Source organism: Physeter macrocephalus, chromosome 1, assembly GCF_002837175.3.
Source record: "Physeter macrocephalus isolate SW-GA chromosome 1, ASM283717v5, whole genome shotgun sequence".
Lineage (NCBI taxonomy): Eukaryota > Metazoa > Chordata > Mammalia > Artiodactyla > Physeteridae > Physeter > Physeter macrocephalus.
The window spans coordinates 50,434,124-50,460,629 of record NC_041214.2 but is presented as its reverse complement, the minus strand read 5'-3'; the positions used below and the strand labels follow the sequence as shown (position 1 = coordinate 50,460,629).

The 26,506-nt window shown below is 35.3% G+C and overlaps 1 protein-coding gene across 4 annotated transcripts; it reads left to right on the top strand.

Moving 5' to 3' along the window:
- Positions 1–23,234, top strand: SLC33A1 (solute carrier family 33 member 1). 4 transcript variants are annotated; one of them, XM_028490402.2, is made up of 7 exons: positions 15–1,210; positions 13,341–13,531; positions 17,412–17,596; positions 17,871–17,988; positions 20,289–20,504; positions 21,196–21,391; positions 22,878–23,234. In XM_028490402.2, the coding sequence occupies exons 1-6, from the start codon at positions 436–438 to the stop codon at positions 21,361–21,363; spliced, it is 1,653 nt and encodes a 550-aa protein (XP_028346203.1). In that variant the 5' UTR covers positions 15–435; the 3' UTR covers positions 21,364–21,391; positions 22,878–23,234. The 4 variants fall into 4 exon arrangements, with proteins under 4 accessions (XP_007106966.1, XP_028346203.1, XP_028346204.1 ...); XM_007106904.4 differs by lacking the exon at positions 22,878–23,234 and having other exon boundaries at positions 1–1,210; positions 21,196–22,235; XM_028490403.2 differs by lacking the exon at positions 22,878–23,234 and having other exon boundaries at positions 20,289–20,336; positions 21,196–22,235.
- The last annotated feature ends 3,272 nt before the right edge of the window (positions 23,235–26,506 follow it).

Below are 26,506 nucleotides of genomic sequence, written 5' to 3'. Positions count from 1 at the left end.
GGAAGTTATCTGGTATCTCTGGAGTCCCGTGGGGAAAGTACCGGCTTCCGCATCGCGGGCTGCTAGAGCGGGCGGTGGGTCGGCGGACTGGCTGTTGGGTCTCGCCGCAGCTAGGGGCCCGTTTCCATCGCAGCACCACGGCCCCCTCCTCCAGCCCAGACCCTGGCGAGGCTGACCGGGGTGCTCCTTCAGGCTCCTTGACGCCGCTCCAAGGGGCATCTACCTGGGCATCGCCTGGGCCTCCCGCCGGGAGACTGGCTCCCGGCTTCAGCACTCCGGGCCACAGTAAGAGGTGCCCTTATCAGCCCGCGCCCTGCCCCCCTCCCTGAGCCATCGAGACCCTGGTCCAGAGCGACAGCCTTGGACCTGGGACTAGAAGGATCCAAGACGCTAAGCCCTGGCCTCCTACAGACGGGGCTCTGCATCGTCTCTGATATGTCACCCACCATCTCCCACAAGGACAGCAGTCGGCAACGACGGCCAGGGACTTTTAACCACTCTCTAGATATGAAGAGCGGTCCTCTGCCGCCGGGCGCCTGGGATGATAATTATCCGGACTTGGTTGGCGGGGAAGGGGACAAAGAAGCTCTTCTGCGGGATATCGGCGCTAGTGACTTCTCAAAACCCCCACGGAGCTGCCGGGCGGAATTAAGCAGCATTTTGCTGTTGCTCTTTCTTTACGTGCTTCAGGGCATTCCACTGGGCCTGGCGGGAAGCATCCCACTCATTTTACAGAGCAAAAATGTTAGTTATACAGATCAAGCTTTCTTCAGTTTTGTCTTTTGGCCCTTCAGTCTCAAGTTGCTCTGGGCCCCGTTGGTTGATGCGGTTTACTTTAGGAACTTCGGTCGTCGCAAATCTTGGCTTGTCCCTACACAGTATATACTGGGACTCTTCATGATATATCTCTCCACTCAAGTGGACCATTTGCTCGGAAATACAGATGGCAGAACCCCCGATGTGGTTGCTCTCACTGTGACATTCTTTTTGTTTGAATTCCTGGCAGCTACTCAGGACATCGCTGTGGATGGTTGGGCGTTAACTATGTTATCCCGGGAAAACGTGGGTTATGCTTCTACTTGTAATTCAGTGGGCCAAACAGCCGGTTACTTTTTGGGCAATGTTTTGTTTTTGGCCCTTGAATCTGCCGACTTTTGTAACAAATACTTGCGGTTTCAACCTCAACCCAGGGGAATCGTTACTCTTTCAGGTAGTGTATTTAATTTATTATGCTGTTAGGTTTATTGTACGTTTATGAATCCTTTCGACAGTGTGTGTGGTGTTAGAAGGAACCATTATTTAATGTACTGGAAATCATTTTATGGGAGGTAATCCGAGGTAAGTTTTCTGTTCTACTAAAATGAACTTCAGCCAGAATGATTACATTAGAGCAATCATAATTGATCAGTAGTCTGAAGTGAGCAGGGGAAGGCAAAGCATCCAGTAAACATTGTTGTGTCATAGCAAACAAAACTCTTGAGTCTAGGGATACCTTGGCACTTGCCTAATAATACTCAGATGCACATTTTTTAGAAGACTGGCTACTGTGAATACATGAGCCCAGCCTTATTTCAGAATTTTCCTTTCGTCTTTTGTTAGACTGAGGTTTCTAGCTCCATGTTTTCTGGTCCATTTCTACCCCTACCCTTATACCAAGAGCCCTCATCTAGCCTTCTGGTGAATGGAACAGGGTTAATTCATTTAAACATTAATGAGCAGTCTAAGTGACAGGGTTCAAAGGGCCTCCTATGATTAAAGCCAAGTCCCGCCCACAAGAAGAACTTGCCAGAGTCAGGCTTGGCATTTGCTGTTGTTGAATTACAAGATTTCATGAAATGGGTAAGTAGAGTTCCAGAATGCACAAAACACCAGGTGAAAATGCACTGAAGCAGCAAAGAACAGAAAGATACAAGACAGTACATACAATGTTCAAAGTGCCTGAAGCAGTCATTGTGGGGCCTGATTTTGGAAAATGATACTGAAAGAGAGGTTATGACCAAATTAAAGGTTGTTGACCAAATTCTTTAGTTGCTATGAGTAAGAGTTTAAAGTTTATCCTGTAGGAAATTGGGTGTAAATTCTACAGATTTCCCCCTATTTCTGCATGAGCACAATACAAGGCCCTGTAAGGTTTTCTGGTTTTTTATTTTGTTTTGTTTTGTTTTTTAACTTTCCTAACAACTGAGAAACAGTAAAATTACCAATATCAGGAATGACCAACATTGGGAATATAGTAGAATTCTTCATTCTTGTAGTGATGATCAATTTAGGTGACTGTCTCTTGAAGTTTAAACAGCTAAACTTTCTCTCATTTTCCTGGTACTAGGGGATTCCCAGTAGGGTAAATGTCAGGGCAAGGTGTGTGGTGAGGGAAGTTTAAGGGCTATATCATAATATTCAGGGAAGGGAGGAAGGGATTCCCAACTGTATTACTGAAATCGTATACACCCCCTCCACGCCCCTACACCCTATAAATGACCCCCTTTCTACCTCCTCAAACTACCAGTGAGCCACTACTACTGATGAAATAATAGTTATACTTTTCCTCAGTTGGTTTACGGCCATAAATGGTTGAGAAATATTGCTTTGCACCTAGACAGATTTGTCTCAGTGTTCTGGGGTCCCACTCCTGCTATATGGATGATTCTCTGCTTACAATTACTTCATGAATGCATCGTTGCTTTTTTATGTGTCTTGCTTTTCCTTTTTTACTGGGACTGTTCATATCACCAAAAAGGGCTAATAGGATGATGTGTTACTTAACATGGGAAAGTCTCAATAAAGAAATCAAGATTGAAGAGACTATGGAAACTAAATTACTAAGTAAATTAGACCTTTCTCATAAGTGTGATAAAAGAGTGATTAATAAAATATCATTCCAGAGAATGCCATTAACTGTTCCCCTATGGGAAGATCAAAATTGTGCCACTGGATTTTTATTTACACTGATTTATTATTTTGAATAGCTGTTTGTTCTGGAATTTGAACTTTGTTCTTCAGGAAATTAGAAAAATAGCTTACTTTTTAATAAGAGTTGAAGAGTCCTGCATTTTCATTCTCCTTTGTATGACTGTACCTATCACATTTATAGGTTTTTTTTTTGGAACTTAGTATAACTAAGAGTAACCAGTGGCTTTGAGGAATTTAGAGAGCGCAGAAAGAATCATGAAGGAAATACAGTTGCTTAGGTAATAAAAGAAGAGGCAAACACTGAGGCAGATGTTTACAAAATGAGGAAATTAAAAAGAGGCATAATTATTTTTTAAAATTCTGAAATACGTTCTGTGATTAGCACTTTGTTTTGAGTTACAGATACATAGAGAATATATTGAGAAAGAACAGTTTTTGCCATCTAGAAAGCAGTAATCTAAATAGTAAATTTGAAACAGGAAGGAGAGGATGAAAATACAGTCCCTTAGAAAGAAAACCTTGATTATGCTGAGATTGGTTTTTTGGTACCTTCAGGGATACAGAACAGTCCTTAACTCAGGTAGCCTTTTTTTGCTCCTGCCCCCTTGGTTTAAAAGGTTCTTTAGTAGCAAAAAGAGATAACCTTTTAAGCTTCAAGCAATGTGAGAGTAAGCCAGTAGAACACAGAGATTAGAACATAAAGTTTTATGCCTTGAAAAGATCGTATATTTCAGTTCCTCATTCTTATTGATGAGGAAACTGATAGGAAATTCGAACTGGCTAGTTAGAGGTAGAGCTAGATATACCTACAGCTTAGGTTTCCTGACTCCTTATTTGGTGTTTTTCCTCCAGTTGGTAGGAAACTAGGAAAAACTTCAAAAAAAAAAAAAGCCTCAAAACCTGAATATAATATGTGCTGATTGGGCTTTTCTATAAGAGAAATCAGCACTCTGACTGCTGATGTCTAAAACACATCAACATGCTCCCAGAATGCCAGATACCCAGAAGTGACAGTCTAAGGGTTTCTTGCTGTTGTGTTGTTATTTTGATTTTAAAGTGACCCATGTCATTCATTTACTCAGCATTGAATGCCTGTTTGGTACTGGTGTTGTGATAGGTGTTACAATTTGATGAATAAAACCTGGACATTCTCTGCTTGCAAGGAATTTATAGTCTATAGTGCAGGTTTGCAAACCAAAATGATGAGTTGGTGCAGGACTGTAGGTATTGGAGGGGACAGTGATGACCTGAAAAACTCATGCCCTTTTAAAGGCGGGTAGCTTCATCTCCAATAAATTGTTCTCTTGTGGCAGTAGCATCCCAGGATTGCTAGATATTATGAGTATTCAGGAGAAGCTGAAAATTCTCTTTTTATTTCCTCATTTTAAAAACATTTGCTAGAATCATAAAATATGTCCTTATGCCAGATCCAGCCTGAGAACTGGTAGTTGAGGCCTGCTTCTCTAGAAGTAGTGGTAGGGACTTCCCTGGTGGTCCAGGAGTTAAGACTCCGTGCTTCCACTGCATGAGCGCAGGTTCGATCCCTAGTCAGGGAACTAAGATGCTATATAACACGCATGGCATGGCCAAAAAAAGGGGAAAAAAATTAGAAGCAGTGGTAACAATAATGAATAGAAGTGGTTGGCATGGGAGCAGTATATTTGGGTTTTGAGACAGGGAGCAGGATAGTCTGATGGTGGAGAAGAGGGCCAAATATATTAGAGCTATGAATCTGTTTATCTGTAGATAGGCCTGCACATATAGCAGTAAATCAGAGAAAAATGAAATGATGCTTTGAAAAAACAGATGCTCTAAGTATGAAGGTAATCAAACCGATGATAATAATAGTAAAAACATTATTTTTAAGACATTTATGCTTTGAGAGAGAGAGTGCTGAATTCTGACCACTAGACCACCAGGGAGACTCATGATATTCATGCTTTGAATTAGGAAGAGAGCAGGACCATTAATTCTGACTTAGTGACAAATTTCTTTGTCTTGCTTTCTGAAGCAGTACTCATTAATATATTTTACGTGACTAGAAATGCTATTTAGAATTTGGGCAGAACTAACTGACCCATTTCTAGATCAGTTATTCTTATATAGGCTGTAATACATTCTTTAGCATCTAAATCTAGGCTTGAAACATTCCCTTACATTCTCAAGAGATAAAACTATAGAGATAGAAAACAGATCAGTAGTTGCTGGGGGTTTTGGGTGAGAAGGTTACTATAAATAAACAGCATGAAGGAGTTTTGGGGGTGTTGAAACTGTTCTGTATCTTGATTATGGTGATAATGATTTGAATTTATGCATGTGTTAAAATTCATAGAACTGTACACCAAAAAATTGTTTTACTGTATAATTACTTAAGATTTATAAAAATTTAAAAAAGGAATCCATTACCTTACAAGTTAATCCCTGGGTAAATATCATACACAGTATATGATATTCAGTCCTTGAGTTTCACTCTATTTTTGTCTTGAATGGAACAAATTCATAAATCTGGTGGATCTCACATCTCAGTATAGACAAAGGAAGAAGTGAACTTCTTTTCAAATGTTGGCGCCCTAGTAGTAAAGTGAGATAGCTGGGGATACTGGAGCTACTAGATTCAGGAGAGATTAAATATTAAAAACTGGAGACCATACCCCAGAAAGAAGGTTTAAAGCCTTTTTTCTTTTTAAAACAAAGCAAAGGAGAAATGGTACTGTATGCTTTCCTTGTCCAGTAAAGAACTGTAGAATAGCTTTTGTGGATGGGGTGCATAAAAGCCAATTTACAAAATACACTGTAAACCAAAAAAGTATTTGATTTTATTTGACATATGTCTTACTCTGAATTTCACTTCTAATTTTATTGAAATTTATTTGGAGGCCAATTGAATTAGCCTTTACTATGTAAATTTATGAACAAAACAGTCAGAACCTCACTAATTACAAGCAGTCTCCTACTTTCATTTATAGTGTTCCTGAAAACTATAATTTAATTGGAGAAAGCAAAATAGACTTACCTAATACAAGATGTTTTCCTAGAAAATTAAAAATGAAATATAGGGACTTTACTGGTGGCACAGCCGTTAAGAATCCACCACCCAATGCAGGGACACGGGTTCAAGCCCTGGTCTGGGAAGATCCCACATGCCGCGGAGCAATTAAACCTGTGCGCCACAACTACTGAGCCGCGCACCTAGAGTCTGTGCTCCAAAACAAGAGAAGCCACCGCAATGAGAAGCTCGTGCACCGCAACGAAGAGTAGCCCCCGCTCACCGCAATTAGAGAAAGCCCTCACGCAGCAACGAAGACGCAACACATCCAAAAATAAATAAATAAATAAATTTATTTTTTTTTAAATGAAAAATATAAAACCCCTGATTCCACCTGTTGTTTTAAATACAATTTTGGATAAATGTTGCATTTTATACATGTCCTTTTCATTCTTTTTATTATTTCATATTTTTTAATGTGGGGTTTTTATCTTACAATGTATATATATATATATCTTAGTATAGGAGGTCACAAATACATATTTTTGTTTTTAATTTTTATTGGGGTATAGTCGATTTACAATCTTGCGTTAGTTTTAGGTGTACAGCAAAGTGAATCTGTTATATCCACTCTTCTTTAGATTCTTTTCCCACGTAGGCCATGACAGAGTATTGAGTAGAGTTCCCTGTGCTATACAGTAGGTTCTTATTAGTTATCTATTTTATATATAGCAGTGTGTATGTGTCAATACAAGTATGTATTTTATATGTCAGTGTGCATGCTGAAACATTTATTAAGGATGGGGTGCATATTCAAAAAGCAAGATGTTTGTTCCGTTACAGAATTCCTATTTCTTGGTTTGGTGTTATCTAAGAAAAATATTTTTAGTTTAATTTTTTCCCTTTTATTTATTTATGGCTGCGTTGGGTCTTCATTGCTGCATGCGGGGGCTACTTGTTGCGGTGTGCGGGCTTCTCTTGTTTCGGAGCACAGGCTCTAGGCACGCTGGCTTCAGCAGTCGTGGCATGTGGGCTCAGTAGTTGTGGCTCGCGGTCTCTAGAGCGCAGCTTTAGCAGTTGTGGCACATGGGCTTAGTTGCGCCGTGGCCTGTTGGAATCTTCCCAGACCAGGGATTGAACCCATGTCCCCTGCATTGGCAGGCTGATTCTTAACCACTGTGCCACCAGAGAAGTCCCTTCCCTTTACTTTTGAACACATGATAGCTGAAGTCCAATCATCATCAGTTAAGGCTACAGAATACATGATTCAAAACACCTAAAGATTTCTTTCTTTTTAGATATTTTATATTGTCTTGTATTTGAGACCTACATTTCTTATTCCTAGCACAGTCGTAGAACTTTTGCATTCTTAAATTTCCCATTAGTTTTTAAAAACTTTATTTAAAAGTAATTATGGATTCACGGGAGGTTGCAGAGAAATGTTTAGAGAAGTCCCATGCACCATTCCCCTAGCATCCATTGTTAAAATCTTATTACATAACCATAGTACAATATCAAAACCAAGAAATTGACATTGGTACAATCCATAGAGCTTATTTAGATTTCACTAGTTATACATATATTCATTTATGTGTGCGTGTGTGTAGCTCTATGTAATTTTATCACGTGTAGCTTTATATAACCACCACCACTATCAAAATACTCAACTGTACCATCACCACAAGACTCTTGTGTTGCCTCTTTGCAGCTATACCCATTTCCTCTTCTCCATCCCTAATCCCTGGCAGCCACTCATCTGTTTTCCATCTTTATAATTATGTTATTTCAGAGATGTTACATAAATGAAATCTTGCAGTATGTATCCTTTGGAGGTTGGCGCTTTTCACTCTGAATAATTTCTTTGAGGTTCCTCCAAGTTGTTGCATGGATCAATGATTTGTTCAGTCTTATTGCTGAGAAATATTCCATTTGTTAGACATACCACAGTATATTTTACCACTCATCCATTGAAGGCAATTTGAGTAGTTTCCAGTTTTGGGCTTTTGCTATGTGAAAATAAGTCTTCATTTCTTTCAGATAAATGCCCAAGGGTACAAATGCTTGTTTACGTTAAGTGCATTTTTACTTTTGAAAGGGACTGCCCAATTTTTTTCTGGAGTGGCTATGTCATTTTATCTTCCCACCAGCAATATGTGAGTGATCCAGTTTCTCTACATCCTTGCCAGCATTTCATGTTACCATTATTTTTCATTTTAGCTATTCTGATGAACTCTGCATCTTCATGTGATAGTTTGGAATGATCACTGTCTTTTAAAAGTCTGAATTCAGCTTTCAGCTTACAAAAAGTGATTTAGGGGTGTCAGGGTGTAGGTTGTACAAAAGCTGAATGCAAGAACCTCCTATCATAGCATCAGAGTAGAGATAATGTCATACATGTTTAATTAAAATGGATTTTGTGCTTGGCCTGAACATATTTTAAAAAATGGAAAGAGTGATTCATTTTCATCTATTCAGTGATACAGGCCCCAGATTTAGCATGAGGTGGGAGCATTGAATCTATTGGCCTCTCAGCTTCAGTCTTGCATCCTGGGCTGAGTTTAAGTCTAGTGTTTTGAGACAACAGGGATCTTGATAGTGAGACAGCTGCTTAATCTAGAGCTTGATTGAAGAAACCATTTCTTCTACCCCAGAGGAGAACCTGGCATTGTTGGAGTTAATGAAAAAGTATGTGATCTAAACATGGCACCTTCCTAAGGGATGAGGAAAACTAAACGCTTAGGAAGTTTTCAAAATTAGCTTTGTATTTACTCAATTTTTGCATTGCATGCTGTCTTTCAAAAATCTAATCCCCAAATAAGATATGACTATATTGTATTATAATCAAAACAGAATTTTCTGGGAGTGCTCCTCAGCATAGATATTTCGAGCAAATGCTTAAAAGGGAGAGATTTGTGACATAGAAGAAAATTCTGTTTCTTGCTAAGACTTAGCTGGAGACCCAGGGCCAGATACATAGTATATCTATTTCAGTTTCTTCCATTGTGAAAGAGCAGTGGACTGATGATAGGTGTCTAAATTTCCTTCATGCTCTAACTTGTGAAGTAGAGAAAGCTGTACTGAAAGCAAGATGAAAGGAAGGTCTGATGGTTATTTAGAACAGAAACTGAACGTTTGTTTTCCTGTGACTTCTGAAGGACTGAAGTTCATTCCATAGTGTGAGAGTTAGAGAGAGAACCTGGCCTGAGCCAAGGATGGTTGTATCAGACAGTGCTTCTTAATTTTTCTACCTCTTCTGATGGTGGAAGAGAATGAACCTATACCACGAAGGGTCTGGGGGCCTGGTCCAAAGCCTTGAAAGCTTGAAATTTTTTTGAAATCTAATGTTTTAAATTTAAAATTCATGGAAATTTTGCCTTCTCTATAATATATGTTTTTCATGAAAATGTTTCTTTCTAAGTTATTGAGTATATGAACTGCTTAGGAAGATGGACCATGTTTGGTTTCCATACCCTATGGCATACCACCATATGGGGAGATGGAGGTGGGGAGGGGGAATACAAGTAACCAGTTCAAAGAAGTATTCTTAAGTGTCTATGTCCCGGACTTTGTGATTGGAGCTACAATAAGTACCTTTTTTCTCAGGTGTATCTGTTTAGTAGGAAGACAGCCTTCTTGCAGTAGGTGTTTCTGAGCATCTGGGTAGTATAATGAAGAACATTCTTGTTTTAGAGTCAGATCTGAGTTTGAATCCCACCTCTGGCACTTTCTGGTTTGTGATTCTCTTTCATTGAGTATAAAGCAGGAATAATAATGCTTGTCTTGGAGAGTGAGGTTTAGGGTTATTGCCCTGTCCTGTGTTTTGCTTTGGCATAATAGGAGCTCAGGTCCTGGCTATTATATCCTTTTTGATTACTGGTGCATTGTTACATGCTCTTAATTTTTGCACTCATTGGAGCATTAGGTAAGATCTAGTACCACTTCAGAATATTTAACTTGTCTTACAGGTCTTTGCACAAAATCGTGTTTAAGAAACTTGAACATCAGCTCTGACATCTTGATCATACATATATATGTCACAATGCTTTTGCAGATAAAATATATAAATCAGAATCAACCAAAATGTTAATAATGAAATATTTAGATTATTCTTGCTAATAATATCTTTACAGTGGTTGGTATATCAGACTATGGTTGTTCTGTAGGATCCAAGCAGTATTAATAAACAATAGCCAATAGTCTAATAATAGTATTTATGGTAATTGTGTTCATAAATCTTAATACATTTTCTGGCAGTGGTTAAGCCTCTCTTTCTGAGCTATTACTTCATTCTTCAGTCTCTGTGAGCAATGGAAAGCCTTTGAATGAGGGCTTTGAATGACCTATTGTCACTACTTTCTTCTTTCTTGCGTACTGTTGTCTTACCCTAAAAGCACAAAGAAATTAGAAATAATCTTATCTGCAAACAATACTGAAACCTGTTTAACTTGTTCTTAATCTTTTTTCCCTTTGTACTGGTATCAAGGAGTTTAAATTCAGATGAAGATTTTATTCATTAAAATTGGGAGAATAGGGAATTCCCTGGCGGTCCAGTGGTTAGGACTCCGTGCTTCCACTGCAGGGGGCATGGGTTTAATCCCCGGTCGGGGAGCCAAGATCCTGCAAGCCTTGTGGCGCAGCCAAAAAAAAAAAATTGGGAGTGTATACTAAGCAAATTAAAAAATTTCTTTGCTGAAAGTAGTACATAACTGAAAACTTTTAATTTTCACTTAACTTTTTTTAAAAATTATTATTTTTATTTGTTTATTTTTGGCTGTGTTGGGTCTTCGTTGCTGCGTGCAGGCTTTCTCTAGTTATGTCGAGCGGGGGCTACTTTTTTTCCCAGTGCACGGGCTTCTCATTGTGGTGGCTTCTCTTCTTGCGGAACACGGGCTCTAGGCCCCCGGGCTTCAGTAGTTGTGGCACGTGGGCTCAGTTGTTGTGGCCCGCGGGCTCTACAGCGCAGGCTCAGTAGTTGTGGCGCATGGGCTTAGTTGCTCCACGGCATGTGGGATCTTCCTGGACCAGGGCTCGAACCCTTGTCCCCTGCCTTGGCAGGCGGATTCTTAACCACTGCGCCACCAGGGAAGCCCCTTGTGCTGGTGCTGCCAGCATCATGACAGAGGATCATACTGAGTATCGCTAGCCTGGGAAAAGATCAAAATTCAAAATTCGAAGTACAGTTTGTACTGAATGCATATTGCTTTCACACCATCATAAAGTTGAAAAATCTCAAGTGAGACCTTCATAAGTCGGGGACCATCTGTATAAATTTCACACTGTGGAGAAAAGAATTCACCTCAGAATACAAATTTCTGCATGTGTTTGAAGCAGTTTAGCTTCTTTAATTTGCAAAATTTGAATAGCAGAGCCTTGTTTTTGGTTAGGCTTGTGGAGACTACATAATTAGCCAATTCTAATAGATTTTTAATTCAACATTAATTTTAAAAAGTCTTTATACGGGCACTGTGAAATAATGGAAGGAGTATGAATCTCAAATTCAGAAGATTTAGGTTCAAGTTCTGCCTGTTAATAATTTGACCTTTGGCAAAGGTTTAAATATTCTGAGCTTTTCCTTGTCTCTGCATAGTAATAATGCCTACTTTGCCTGTCTCACGTGTTTACTACAAAAATCAAATGAAATAACTTATAAGAAAGGAACATTTAAATACTAAGGTGAATTTGGTCTATGCATGAGGGAAGTTTATCTAAATGAATGATGCTGTCTGCCTCCATCGTAAGTGAGAGTTAAGCTGTAGTGACCCAGCACAGCAGCCGAGCAAGACTGAATACAGAGGGAAACCCTGACTCAAAAATGGTAGACCTTTTTTTGGAAAAAGGTGACTAGGCTTCTTGAACAGTCAGTTATGCTGCATGAGCAATAAAGTAAAAAGCAAACACATTTAAAACAATATGATTTTAGAATGTTAGAGCTAGAAAACATCTGGGATTTTCTACGGAACTCCTCTTATTTTACAGATGAAGAAACAGGGTTATCCACTAAGTTTTGTGGGTTTTTTAAATAAATTTTATTAGAATAATGAAAAATAATACATGCAGATAACCATAGGATACACACACAGGAATTTAAAGGTAAGTTTTATACTTTTCAATATGAAACAAAGTACATATCTCATGGAGATATATTTCTAGAAATGCCATGAAACAATAGAGTAATAGTCTTGAAAATGAAAAGTATAGGAAAATATTATAGGAATTACTAAATAATAAAAAGGTTCAACTCCATTACATGTAGCATAAAATACAGGTATTGGAGAAAGTTTTATAGAGACAAAATAAGATGCATTTCTTAGGGTGGTTAAGGAGACACAAGTTTTTGAAATCAGTTGTATGAGGCACTGACTTAAAATGTAACATCAGGGGCTTCCCTGGTGGCGCAGTGGTTGTGCGTCCGCCTGCCGATGCAGGGGAACCGGGTTCGCGCCCCGGTCTGGGGGGATCCCGCGTGCCGCGGAGCGGCTGGGCCCGTGAGCCATGGCCGCTGGGCCTGCGCGTCCGGAGCCTGTGCTCCGCAACGGGAGAGGCCACAGCGGAGGGAGGCCCGCATACCACAAAAAAAAAAAAAAAAAAAAAAAAAAAATGTAACATCAGGCAATGTAACCTCTCATCCTCTTTCTTCATCTGAAGATTGGTGCTAGTAATAACTTCCCCTGTTGTACTGTTGTAGTAAAGGAAATGATATATGTAAGATTCTTAGCACATTTATGGCACATGGTATGCAGTCAAGAAATGGTGCCTCTATTATTACTATTATTTTTAGCTGTTATGCAGAATCTTCCAGGACATTATTCACTCCCTCCGCTTAATTTGTTTGCAATAAGGGCCAATGGCCCAGCCATCTTTCACTGAAACAACCCAAATAGTACTCTTCATGTGTCTTTTTTGTGCATCTACAAGTACGAGAAAATTACTTACGTATCATAGTATTGAAAGAGAAGGTTATTCTTAAACAGATTAAAAGCAAAAGGCAGAAAATCTAATGTAAATGATCATCTGTTTGTTGTTTAAGTTGTCAAAATTTAATAAAGAACTGAAATGGTTTAAGTGCTTAAGAAGTATGACTTAAGATGGATCTTATGGGATATGAAAATCATCTCCTGCCCTTAAGCAGTTTCCTTGAATAAAAAGACACAGCAGGTGTCACAGTTTGGTAACTTTTATTTCATTCAACCCACTAAACCCTTTCCTTTTTCCTTGTTAAGTATCACTGTCTATGTAATGTATGTTGTATGTTTAACAGAGACAGGACTGTCTTATTCATCTGCTGTGCCTCATCTGGTGCCTTGAACATGACAAGCCCTATGTGTTCATTTTTTTTTTTTAACAGATTTTAGTTGAGGAAAAGTTGTGTACAGAATTATTTAGTATCAATGAAGATATTTTATTTCAAAGGTTAATTATAGATTTAAAACATTTTTAATTTCAGACTTCCTTTTCTTCTGGGGAACTGTATTTTTGGTAACAACAACTTTAGTTGCCCTTCTGAAGAAAGAAAACAAAGAAGTATCAGTAGGAAAAGAAGAAACCCAAGGGATCACAGATACTTACAAGCTGCTTTTTGCAATTATAAAAATGCCTGCAGTTCTGACATTTTGCCTTCTGATTCTAACTGCAAAGGTAAGAGATTTATAAAGCAAATTCCCCATTCTGTTACAATTAACAATATCATGGAATACTTCTGTTGCCTTTTCGTAAGTCCCTTTCCAGTAATATTAGAATTTAACAATCAAAACTAATATACTTTGTTTATTAAATGTGTTTTAAAAGGTGTGATGATATCAAATCGAACATAACTTCAAAGTAAGCTAATGTCTTAAGATCTTGAAAAAATTATGCCAATTTGAAGTGCTTCTAATAAATGTGAGTTTTTAAATGAATGATATTAATGCTTGAAATGGAAATGAATACCTTAAAAAATAATAGCTCTCTACTGTTAGAATGAGTATATACCTAATGTCAAAGGTATTAAAATTATTTACTTAGAATGTAATTTACAAAGATATGGAAATGTATGATTATTAGAAGTCCATTTAAAAATCAGTTGGATTATTTTAAAACGTTAGAAGGAAATATACTATCAAATAAAGGGGGATTTTGGTGACTTTTTAAGAATTTTGTATGTTTTCTGTATTAAGATGTCTTAATTTTATAGTTCTAAAACATTTTAAAGAGATTATGTTAGAAGAAAGGTAAGTATATTTTGTTATAGTGAACTATTGCTAGTATTGGAATTAATATCCTAAAATATAAAATCAGTTATAGGATTTTCATATTATATTTAAACCTATCTGCATAAACACTTTCACAGCTATCTTTTGATAACCCTAAAGTAAAAATTACAGCCTCATTGTTTTGAAGTACTGAGTTTTTCCTCCTCTCTAAGGATAAGGAGGGTTAAATTTTTAGGAAATGTTAGGAAGGTTTAAACTTAAGGTTCAACTTTAGAAATGCTAAAAGTTTCAAGGAAGATAATAGTATTATCTAATTATATCATTTAGAGATAACCATTGGTAACATTTTTGGTATATTTCCCTCCAGCCTCCTTTTTTCCCCTATGTATATATGTGTGTGCATGCACATGTATGTACATAAACTTGACATATATAATTAATACATTAATTATAATTAAGAATTAATATTAATATATTTATATACACACAAATACTTTAAAAGTAGAATTGGATCATACTGTGTATAATTTTTTATTTTGTTATTGTCTTATTCCATATTCCTGTATCATTAAATAATATTTTATAATATACTTTTTAATAGCTATAAATTGTCACAGTATATAAATTTGCCATAATGTACTCATTTTTCTATTGTTGTATATTTAATTTGCCATGTGTTTTAATTATAAAAATGCACTAGTGAATATTTTTGTGTGTAATTCTTTGGTGTTCTGAATATTTCCTTCCAATAGATTCTTAAGTGAGCAATTAATGGATCAGTGAATATGATTGTTAAATTGCTTTTTAAAAGATTTTAATAATAAATTATACTGTCACCAGCAATGTATAAGGGGTTGCTTCAAATACAGAGTCTAGAATCCCATGTTCCCCCTGTAGAGTAAACCTCACTAAAAGTAACATCTCTCCTAACTTTTAACACCATAGATTAGTTTTCCCTGCTTTTGAGTTTTATATAAATGGAATATCCAGTATGTATTCTTATGTCTAGATCTTGTACTCTTTCACTCAACATCATATTTGTATAATTTATCCATATTGTTATTTATAGCAATAGTTTGTTCATCTCATTGCTTATAATATTCCATTGTATGAATATGCCACAATTTATCCATTCTATCAACAAATGTTTAGGTTATTTCTACTTTTGGACTATTATTAATAGTGCTTCTATGAACTTTCATGTAAATTACTTTTGGGGAACATAGGTGAGCATTTCTGATGGGTAAATACCTGGGAGTAGAATTGCTGGTCATTAAGAAAAGCATAGTGTATACTGCCAAACAGTTTTCCAAAGTGATTGTTCCAGTTTTCTCTACCACCAGCACTGTAAGGGAGTTCTAATCACTATGCAGCCTTGAAACCACATGTATTGTCTTTTCAATTTTAGCCTTTCTGGTGGGTGTGTAGTGGCATCTCATTATAGTTATAATTTGCATTTCCCTGATGACTAAAGAAGTTGAGCATCTTCTCGTATGATTATTGGCCATTTGAATATCCAGAGTTACCCTTCTCTTTAAATTTGTAGAGTTTTTATTTTTTATATATCCTGGATATGAGTTTTTTTGTTAGATATGTGTATTACAAATATCTCCTGTGCCACTTTTAAAACAGAGTAAATGTTGAAGTCAGTTTGTATATCTAATGTTTACAAAGAGAATGTGTTAAGTATAAGTGAAATTCTTTTCTGGACTTAAATGAAATATCTCTGACCTTTAATTTTTTATGTGAAATTTGCTCTTTGGCTCCATTCCGAGAAGTTAAAGTATTTAAAAGTATTTAAAGTAATATTTATCATTAAAAATTTTTTTTATTTGTATATTTTCACACTTACTGAAAATTTACTTGTATAGTTGAAAGAATGTCCATATATGTTTATCTAAATTCTGTGATTGTTAACATTTAGCTCCACTTTCTTTATTCTGTAAATTGTGCTATTTTACATATTTCTTATGAAGTATTTGAGAGTAGTTTGTACATATCATGTCCCTTTATCCATAAATACCTTAAGTATGCATCTCCTAAAAACAAGGACTTTCTCTTACAAAGCCACAACTTAATAAAAAATTAGGAAATTTAAATTGATATAGTACTATTTTCTAATCACAGTGCATATCCAGATTTCACCATTTGTCCCCAGAGCAACCTTTATAACTATTTCTTCCTGGTCAGGGATCCAGTTCAGGATCACACATTGCATTTAGTTAGTATGAGCCTTTCTTTGTCCTTCATGACCTGGACACTTTTTAAAAAAATTTTTATTATTTTATTTTATTGGCATATAGTTGATTTACAATCAACTATATGTTTTGTTTCAGGTGTACAGCAGAGTGATTCAGTTATACATATACAATATATTTATTCTTTTTTAGATTCTTTTCTCATATAAGTTATCACAGAATATTGAGTAGAGTTCCCTGTGCTATGTAATAGGTCCTTGTTGGTTATCTACCTTATACATTGTAGTGTGTGGTGACCTGGACACTTTTAAAGAAGACAGACCAGTTATTCTGTAGAATGGCCTTCCATTTATGTTTGTCTAATGTTTCTTCATGTTTAGGGAATTATATCAGGAGCCATATCATGTCCCTTTATCCATTAATTATTGTTGTTAACCTTGATTACCTTGTTAATCCATTGCAAAGTTACTATTTTTCCTTTTGTAATTAAAAACTAATTTGTGGGGAAATACTTTGAGACTATCTAAATATCTTATTTCACCTCAAACTTTTACCCACTACTTTTAGCATTCTTATTTGTTTTTGCTGTTTTTAAGAATTAATCTAACTACACCTTTTCTTACCCCTCATTTAACTCAACCTCTTAGATATAATGTTTTCTCAGAATTATTTTTGAAAAGCTAGATGACTATTTGGAAATTTTGTTGTCAGTCAGAAATCATCAAAAATGTTTATGGTTTGTGGCAATGATGCTTCATTTTAACCAGATTTATTTGGAGTCAAAGGCTTTTCTTTTAAACTTAAAATATACAAATCAGTAGATTTGGACTTGGACACTGTTTATTGTAAGATATAGAACTTTTTGAAATGGAAATTTAGTTGTAATTAAAATTACAGTTCCTAAGAGTGCTGAATTTTCACTTGTTTTTACTTCATATTGTTAGTAGACCATAAGGGCAAAGTGTGCCTCTGTAACTTGATTGTTGTACCAGATATAATAATATGATACTTACTTGTAACTGGCATGGGTCAATAATGAGACTGAGGTTCTTAAATTACTTACATATGCTTGGAGGAAAATATTTCATAAGTCACAAATTAAAATATTTTTTTGTTTTTATATTGCAGATTGGTTTTTCAGCAGCAGATGCAGTAACAGGACTGAAATTGGTAGAAGAGGGAGTACCCAAAGAACATTTAGCCTTATTGGCAGTTCCAATGGTTCCTTTGCAAATAATATTGCCTCTGATTATCAGCAAATATACTGCAGGTCCCCAGCCACTAAACATATTTTACAAAGCCATGCCCTACAGGTAAAAATGAAATGAAACCTTCCTAAATAAGAGAGGTTAAATGAGGAACGGTCATCATTATCACTAATATCTGTGTATAGAGTGTATATGGAAAAAGGCTTGAAAAACATCTTTAACTTCAGTATCATTTATATGCACTTTTATCTCTTTTTAACTTCCTAACAGGTTTTAGATACAGGCTTCTTTCATATGGTAGGCACACAAATTTCTGTTTTTGTTATTGTTTTTTAACCTAAAATGGAAGTCAGCTCCACCTTTCTTTCTTTTTCTATAGATTATTGCTTGGATTAGAATATGCTCTACTGGTCTGGTGGACTCCTAAAGTAGAACATCAAGGAGGATTCCCTATATATTACTATATGATAGTGCTGCTCAGTTATGCGTTACATCAGGTAAGCTTGCCATGGTTTTTCCCAGGAAGTAAACTGTCCTGTGTAAAATAAAGAAGAAGTTCTTCTACAATTGCCTTAAAATAATGATAATAAATTTTAAGATTTAAGCACGAATCTGTTTCTGAAGAAATTATTTGACAGTGAACTTTAAACCTTGTGGATTTTATTTTTTTTATATATTTTTATTTTTTGGATTTTATTTTATTGAGTTTTATTCATAGAAAATCATTTTTTTTTCTTTTGTTCATTCAACAAATATTTGTTGCATTTCAGAATTTATTCCAAAGTTAGTTAGGAATTCTACCCTTGCTAAGTATCCCTCAGTTCATCCCTAGATTTGGATTCTTTCCTTCTTCTAGTCCCATTATTTTCTTTTTTCTGAAAGTATTGAGAAATAATGACAGCTTCTAGATTATAGGTCCCAGGTTTTTGGTTTAGATTCTGTATTAAATTTTTCTTTCTTTCTTTCTTTCTTTCTTTCTTTCTTCCTTCCTTCCTTTCTTCCTTTCTTTTCCTTCCTTCCTTCTTCCTTCCTTCTTTCTCTCTCTCTCTCTCTCTCTCTCTCTCTCTCTCTCTTTCTCTCTCTCTTTCTTTCCTTCCTTTCCTTTCCTTTATTTCTTCCCTCCCTGACCTGGGATTGAACCCAGGCCCTTGGCAGGAAAGCATGGAGTCTTAACCACTAGACCACCAGGGAATTCCCTGTATTAAAAATTATGACTTACTCTTTGTGGTTTTGGCTGGGTGTTAATCTGCTTTTTTTTCTTTATTAAATGTGCTTGTAATCCTCCAAAGAACTGGTCTCCACTTTTCCATAATGTCACCCAAGCTGCTGTTGCAGAATGGGTTTTTCTTTCCCTGGGAATAAATGGTTCAAATAAATGGCAGATGCCCAGTAGTAACCTTTGGGACTCAGTTGCAGTTATTGCTAATGTGTGTTTCAGATTCACTTTGGATTTTTCTGTAGTACCTAGTTTAAACTCTTTGAAAATTATATTTACCAACTCCTCACTGTTTTTAACTGAAACCTAAAAATATGGCTACCAGGTAACCTCAGTAATTTTTTGCATACATTTATATCATTTAGGAGAATTCTGTAGTGGATCATGTCTGACTAGCTGTATGTAAAAACATTGAGGCTAAGGTGTCAAATATAATTTTTTTTCTGTTTTGCACATAGTTAATGCTAGGTGCCAAATTGAAGTTAAAAGAAGTAGTTTAGCTTAGTAATGCTTCACTTCTTGAGTAAGTAAAGAAAAATATGATGTAGTTGTCCAGAAATCATTTGTTTGGCTTTGGATTTAATTAGAGAATTTTCCAAAGTGTAGTCACTGAAACTCAGAAAACCAGATGCTTTGTGGTAAAAAAATTACAAGGCCAAGTAAATTTGAGAAATGATACCTGACATAACCCCTCTTTATGTAGCAGCATCTTAATCATTCCTTTAGCAAATATTAAGTGAATACACCTATTCCATGCCAGGAACCATTGTAAGTACTAAAATAAAACAGTGAATAAATCATGCCAGAATCCCTGCCCTTAAGGAGCTTATATTCTAAAGGCTTTCAGGAGGCCTACAGTCTAATTTTGTGTAACTCAGTGTTTCTCAGTCTTATTTGACTTTGGAACTCCTTTTTCTATGAACATCCCATGGAACAGTATTCAAAGGAATTCTATTTTAGAAACATGGGTTGTTTTCATGTTCCTAAATGAAGGGTTAATTCTTGCCTCTCAAGGAGATTTTTCTCTTCAGTTTGTCACATAAATTTTGAATTATATATAAGATAATTATATATTCATATTCCCTTTGAATATTTGAGTGCTTATATGTATAATACTTATATACTATACACACATATGATATATTTAGGTATAGTATAAATATAGTGTTTTGCTTATTACTATATGGATCCTTCAGTACTACCTCATCTGTCATTCTCAGTTGAGCCTTCCTTGACTACTTGTGATAAAATTAATCTCCCATATATTTAGGCCCTGATAGCACAATGTGTGTACTTCTTTTTTCAATACTTACACATTTCATCATAATTGTTTATTCCCTATTTTCCCAGCTGAGAATAAATTCTTCAAGGGCACAGAGGGACTGTGTCTTATTCATCTTTATATTGCCATGACCAGACGTAAAGCCTGGCTTGTAGTAGGTGCTCAATAAATGTTTGTTGATTGAGTTTAATAAGGGTTATGAATATTAATTTTCTGGTTTATGCTTTCAATGTTCTTAATTTAGACCATAGCTTTTTAAACTCTAATTGTACTAAAGATGTTTTACATTTTCCCTGTAGGTTACATTGTATAGCATGTATGTTTCCATAATGGCTTTCAATGCGAAGGTTAGTGATCCACTTATTGGTGGAACATATATGACCCTTTTAAATACTGTGTCCAACCTGGGAGGAAACTGGCCTTCTACGGTAGCTCTTTGGCTGGTAGATCCCCTCACAGTGAAAGAGTGTGTAGGAGCATCAAACCAGAATTGCCGAACACATGATGCTGTTGAGGTAAGAATGTTGCAATTTTAGATAATGTTAAGGTAATATTAAGATATTAATTTCCTCATTTTTGCCTCTAGAAGTACTACATCTTTTTAAAATATATCTGCCCATGGTTTCTAATAGTTTTTTCTTTCCCATCATAACTGAGGGTATAAACACACTCACATCAGTAAGTGAAGCTCACTTGAAGTTGCTTCTCAGCAAGGGAGGAGCAGTCTCTCTCTCTCCTTCACCTTGTGTACCATTGTCCTTACACGCTAGGCGTTTAATAAATGCGTGATTAATAGTTAAGGTATATAACGATAGAAGAAGGAAAATTCCATTGGCTATTCATATAACAAATGGTGGTAAAACTGAATGGTGTTAGTAGTTTGTTGATAAATTATTTCAAAGTAACATTAACCCACTTCTAGAGTAAATTCCTTGGAAATTTCCTCACATTTCCAAATATGAAAAGCTGTATCTTGAAAATGAATATTGCTTACAGCAAGAGCTGAAAATTGTTTTTAATACCGTTAGTAGCATTAGAGAGATTAAGATACATTAACTTGTTTTGTCACTTGGAGTGAATGAAATGTTTTAACAAAAGTATATTTTGATTAATCCTTTAAATCACAAAGTAGAAACATGTAAATTGCTGAATACTTCCATTTTGAAATGTGGAGTATTTATTGATATTATAATTTTATTTTTACAGCTTTGCAAAAAACTTGGTGGCTCATGTGTTACAGCACTGGATGGTTATTATGTGGAGTCCATTATTTGTGTTTTTATTGGATTTGGTTGGTGGTTCTTTCTTGGTCCAAAACTTAAAAAGTTACAGGATGAAGGACCATCTTCATGGAAGTGCAAAAGGAGCAAGTAATGCATTCACTACTGGACATTCTATAAAGGTAACTCTAGTTTAGTTTTAACTCAGAGAGTTATGATAATCAGTGTACAGGAGTATAAAATATTATTTTAAACAGGAAATTATAAATATAAAATGCCAAATGGTTAAAAATATAGAGACCTCTCTTTATATTTAAATATACTTTTCCATGCCTTGTCAATGTATTTAAAGTTTACTTAAGGTCAGGAAATTGGTACTAAAACAGCTTTTCTGATCTTGTTATTTGATTTATGTCTTTTTAATTTACTGACCAAAGCATGTTTTAAGCTGCAATGCAGTAGTCATGGGTGGAAACCATGCAGTCGAGTATTGTTATCAGTACCTATCATTGAGCTATATTAAAATGTTTGGTAAAATATATTAAATGGAACAGAGCTTGATATTCAGGTACTAACTACAACTAGTTTGGCCTTGTTGGCAGTTAAATCTTATTTTGAATTGTAAATTGGTTAAATTTTATGTGGAATTTGTTGAGAAGAGAATATAAACTACTAAAATACCATTTTAGTTTTATTTTTTCTGACCATAAACACATTGTGCTAATGAATCTGTGTTAGAAATACTGTTTTAAATGTATTTCCTGCTTTTGTAAGCATTAAAGATTTATAGGAAGATTATTCAAACTATTTTTTATAAAATGAAAGCTATGACTTTTACTGGTTCCCCTCCCCCTTCCCCACTTTTGGAAGATATTTTGATTCCTTGTTAATTTTACCCTAAGCTTACATATGGTTTTTTGTCATAAGTGCTTCATGGCATATGGACAGCTCACAAGTGGTTCAAATTTAATGTTGTATGTATGTTCATGGCAAAGTTTTGAAAATAAAAATTAAACGTTTTTCTTCAAGTAGTTTTCTTTTTATTATTGAGAGAAAAACAGTAAAACTTACTGATTAAGAAAAATTTAAATGAATAATAGTGTAATTTTAGAAACTGTTTTGAAGAGAGAGACAAAGACATTTTGTGCCCTTGACAAATTATGTGTTGGAAAAAGATTTCTTAATTAAGCACTGTACTAATGAGAAAAGCTCTCACAGTTATACCGTATCAGGTACTATGTTTCCTCTTATTAAAACACAACCTTCTGTTTGTAAACTATAGTTTCTAGTGGAGAATTGCTATCCTAGGAGAATTAAGCTTTTGAGTACTTTAGCAATTTCCAACATATTATGTGTACCTGGTAATAAGGTTCTTTGCATATTTTGTGTTGTATGGTACTCGGACTCTTTAGAGATTACATAAAGCCTTCAAAAGTTAGAGAAAAAGAGATATTAAGTTGACTCTATTTTATTTATTTATTTATTTATTTTAACATCTTTATTGGAGTATAATTCCTTTACAATGGTGTGTTAGTTTCTGCTTTATAACAAAAGTGAATCAGCTGTACATATACATATGTCCCCATATCAGTTGACTCTTATTTAATCATTATTATCTTTGTGGGAAAATACATACTAATGTTTGATTTTGTTAATTTTATAACATAGGTTGAATTTTAGAGTGGGGTTTTTATAAATAATGGAGGATAACATGGGTGGGAGAAAATGGCACTCAGCATCTGAAGAAAGATAGAGGCAGTGGCTTCTAGAACTCATGCATTGCCATTGGAAAGCCTGTGTTGGGCATCGCTGTCAGATCCTGAAGAATCACCTGGAAAATCGTCCTAGAGACATACCAAACCGTAGACTACAGTACTTTGTCACGTGTGTTGTCCTTTGTCATGTATTATAATCAAAATGTTTACTTGAATAAAGAAAACCCACTAACTCTCATATGTGAAATGTATTTTGATTTTTAACTTTTGGATTAAGAAGCTCACATTGCCATAATTACCTTTATCTTTTCCCCGTATTATTACAAATTATACATACTTTCAAACGTACTTTAAGTTTATAAATCATTGATGACTTGAAGTTTTAAAATGTATTTTAAGCCTTAACTGTAAGGTGAAAGGCCATTCCATTAATTGCACTTGCTCTAGAAATGAACACTTGCTTTGAATTGTAGTCATTTGGTTATTTGGATACATGCTTGTAAGGTTTGCCAAAAAATTCCTACCTGTTTCCTACCTGTCAAAACTACTATTAGAGTCTTCATTTTAGTCCTCTAAATTGTTAGCAAGGTAAAATGGCCATAGAGAGCTAATATTCCTTCCTGGAATTCTGTTTTGGTAGAAGCAAGTCCTGTATCAGGGCAGAATAGTTAATGTACAGGAGTCATGTCCTCTCCCTTAAGCTAAGAGAAACTTTGACTGTTGGATTATAAAGACTGCTTTTAAGGAGGTCTGTTTGTTTGTTTGTTGTTTTATTTTGTTTTTTACCTGGGGGGGCAGACATTTTGTAGGAGAAAATAGTTTTATATAGCAGGATGAAAATTGTATGATTAATCACTGTTCCTTTTTTTAAAAAATGTTGCTGGGTATAGTTTAAAAGATCATCTTAAAATATCAGCAGTATTAATTTGCATAGTTTATAAGAAGTCTTGAAGCATAGGGAAAAATGTTGCTACATTTTAATAGTGTTTTGTCAATATAGACATAGCCTTTTATAACAATTTTGTGTTAAGAATAATGAGTAAATAGTGTGATTGAAATGAACAAAGTTTTGGTATAATTCTTAGGGAGTTATCCTAAGTATCTAAAATTTAGCACCTTAGTTACAATTAAATCAGTCAATATTATAAAATATGAGTATTAAAGGCTCTTCTTATTTTCATCAAAATGACTTTATCTTTTTTTTTTTTTTTTTTTTTGGCCGTGCTGTGTGGCATGCAGTAATTCTTAATTCCCTGATCAGGGATCAAACCCATAACCCCCTGCATTGGGAGTGTGGAGTCTTAACCAATGGACCACCAGGGAAGTCCCCAAAATGACTTTAAATGTTGAGAAAAGTTTACTTTTTATAGCCTTATAGCTCATGAAATTGAAATTTTTTTATCACATGCAACTATACAATTAGGAAAATATAAAATTGGGAAATTTGATCATTTAAAAAGTTAGTTTGGCATATCTGATAAATTGATAGATTACCACTGTCAAGTTTTATTGGTGAGTCTATATCTATTGTTGTCCTCAGATAGAGCCTTTGCAAGGATTAGTGTAAAACTGAAAAAAATACTCAATGTTGAAAGCTGTCATTGTTGAGGTTTTTATGGAATCATTGTACCTTTGTCCAGTTTTGAATTAAAAATGCACAGTCCAAAATCAAAATCTATTATCATTTTTGGAAGATCTAGCATTAGCTTTGATAGTTTAGCATTAGTATATGTGAAATGTTTATTTGGCTAATTTATTAAAAGATGTGTGTTAAGGCTTGATATTTATGCAGTATTTAAATATTTAGAGTATATTTGAAATAAATTCTCCAGATTTTTATATAAAGCGTTACTTAAATGCTCAAAATGATTACTTAACAATGAATCTCTAAAAAAATAAAACATTAATGAAAGATTCTTATTTTCATTTTTATTATGTAATAACCAAGTTTACCTTCAAATCATTCATATCAAAATTATACTAGCTTGGCATTATATAATTAAAAACAAATACAGTAATTTCAAGAGATGTACGCTTTCCACCAAATCTTTTGTCTGTTTTTATGAAGTCAGCCTGAATTATTGGTTGTACTATTAGTAGCCTGGGCAAAATGGAGAATAGGTGGAGGCACAACACTTCTCCTTCAAGAGGAAATGATGTATGGATAGTTTGGGATTATAAAGAATTTCCCTTGAAACATTTGTGTTTGGATATGGCTTCTTCAGTAGTTACAGTTTTGAAAATTTCTTTAAAGGACAATTTGGGACTGTAGATAAAATATTTTGTTTCTGCAGAGTTAGAGCTTTCTGAGCAAATTTTACTCAGACTTGGAACCTGGGCTCAAAGAGAAGCCTTCAAAGTTAAATTGTGACTGAATAGATAGTGAAAAACCATCCAGAGTATATATTAGTTTGCTAGGGCTGCCATAACAAAATACTACAGACTATAGACTTAAACAACGGAAATGATTTTGTCACAGTTATGGAGGCTGGAAGTCCAAGATCAAGGTGGCAGTAGGTTTGGTTTCTCTTGAGGTCTCTCCTTGTTTTGGAAACTGCCACCTTCTTGCTGTCTTCACATGAGCTTTCCTCTGTGCATGCACATCCGAGGTGTCTCTTCCTCTTATAAGGACACCAGTTCTATTGAATAAGGCACCCACCCTTATGACTTCACTTAACCTTATTTACCTCTGTAAAGGTCTTATCTCTAAATACAGTCATATTGGAAGTTAGGGCTTCAACATAAGAATTTTGGAAAGACACAATTCAGTCCATAACACAGATGTTCACATCTCCGTTATGCACAGTTCAAGAGGGTATGAGACTGGAGACCATGAAGACATCTCTGGGCTCTAAACCTGGAGACACAAGTCTTGTCTTGCCCCTAAAGACATATATTTACATTCCAAAGGGTAAGAGTACAGGATCCTTTCCAAGGAGAATTTATTTAAATTAAGGAGTTAAGATTTATCTTCCCTTCTCCGGAAGAGAGGAGGCCTTCCATATAGGACTGATAACAGCTGTCCTATATAGGGCCTCAGATTCATATTTTGAGGCTCCTCATCGAAAGTACTAAACCTAGTATATGTTGGCTGTTATCAGTCTGATAAGCTGTTATCAGTGTGGCTCTTACTAGTCACTGCACAGGTGAGAATTGAGAATTAGAGTATGGGAAACCAGTGTGGTTATTAAAAGTAATAATTAAATCTGTCACTGCTCCAGAAACTGTGTGTACTTTCAGTACAATGTGGATAAATATAACTTAACAGACATGTGTTAGTGATGTTTCTTGAAAATGAATTCTGTTTAGTTCACATTTTTTGGTTATATTATGGTCAGAGGCCTGGGGTTATGAAAACTTGTGTCTTAGAAACCAGAGTTCAGTCTCAAGTGATTAGATGTTTCCTTTTATATTTTCTCCTAGCCTAAATGGGGCAAATTAAGTAATTCAATTTAAGGTGATAATAAAAAAGTCCACTCCTGTGGGTAGAGGAAATTGTAAATCTAGTAGTTCAGTAGTGAGGTATGAGCTGAGGCAAAAATTGGAAGTTATATGTGAAGAAACCAGACCCTGTAGGTCAGG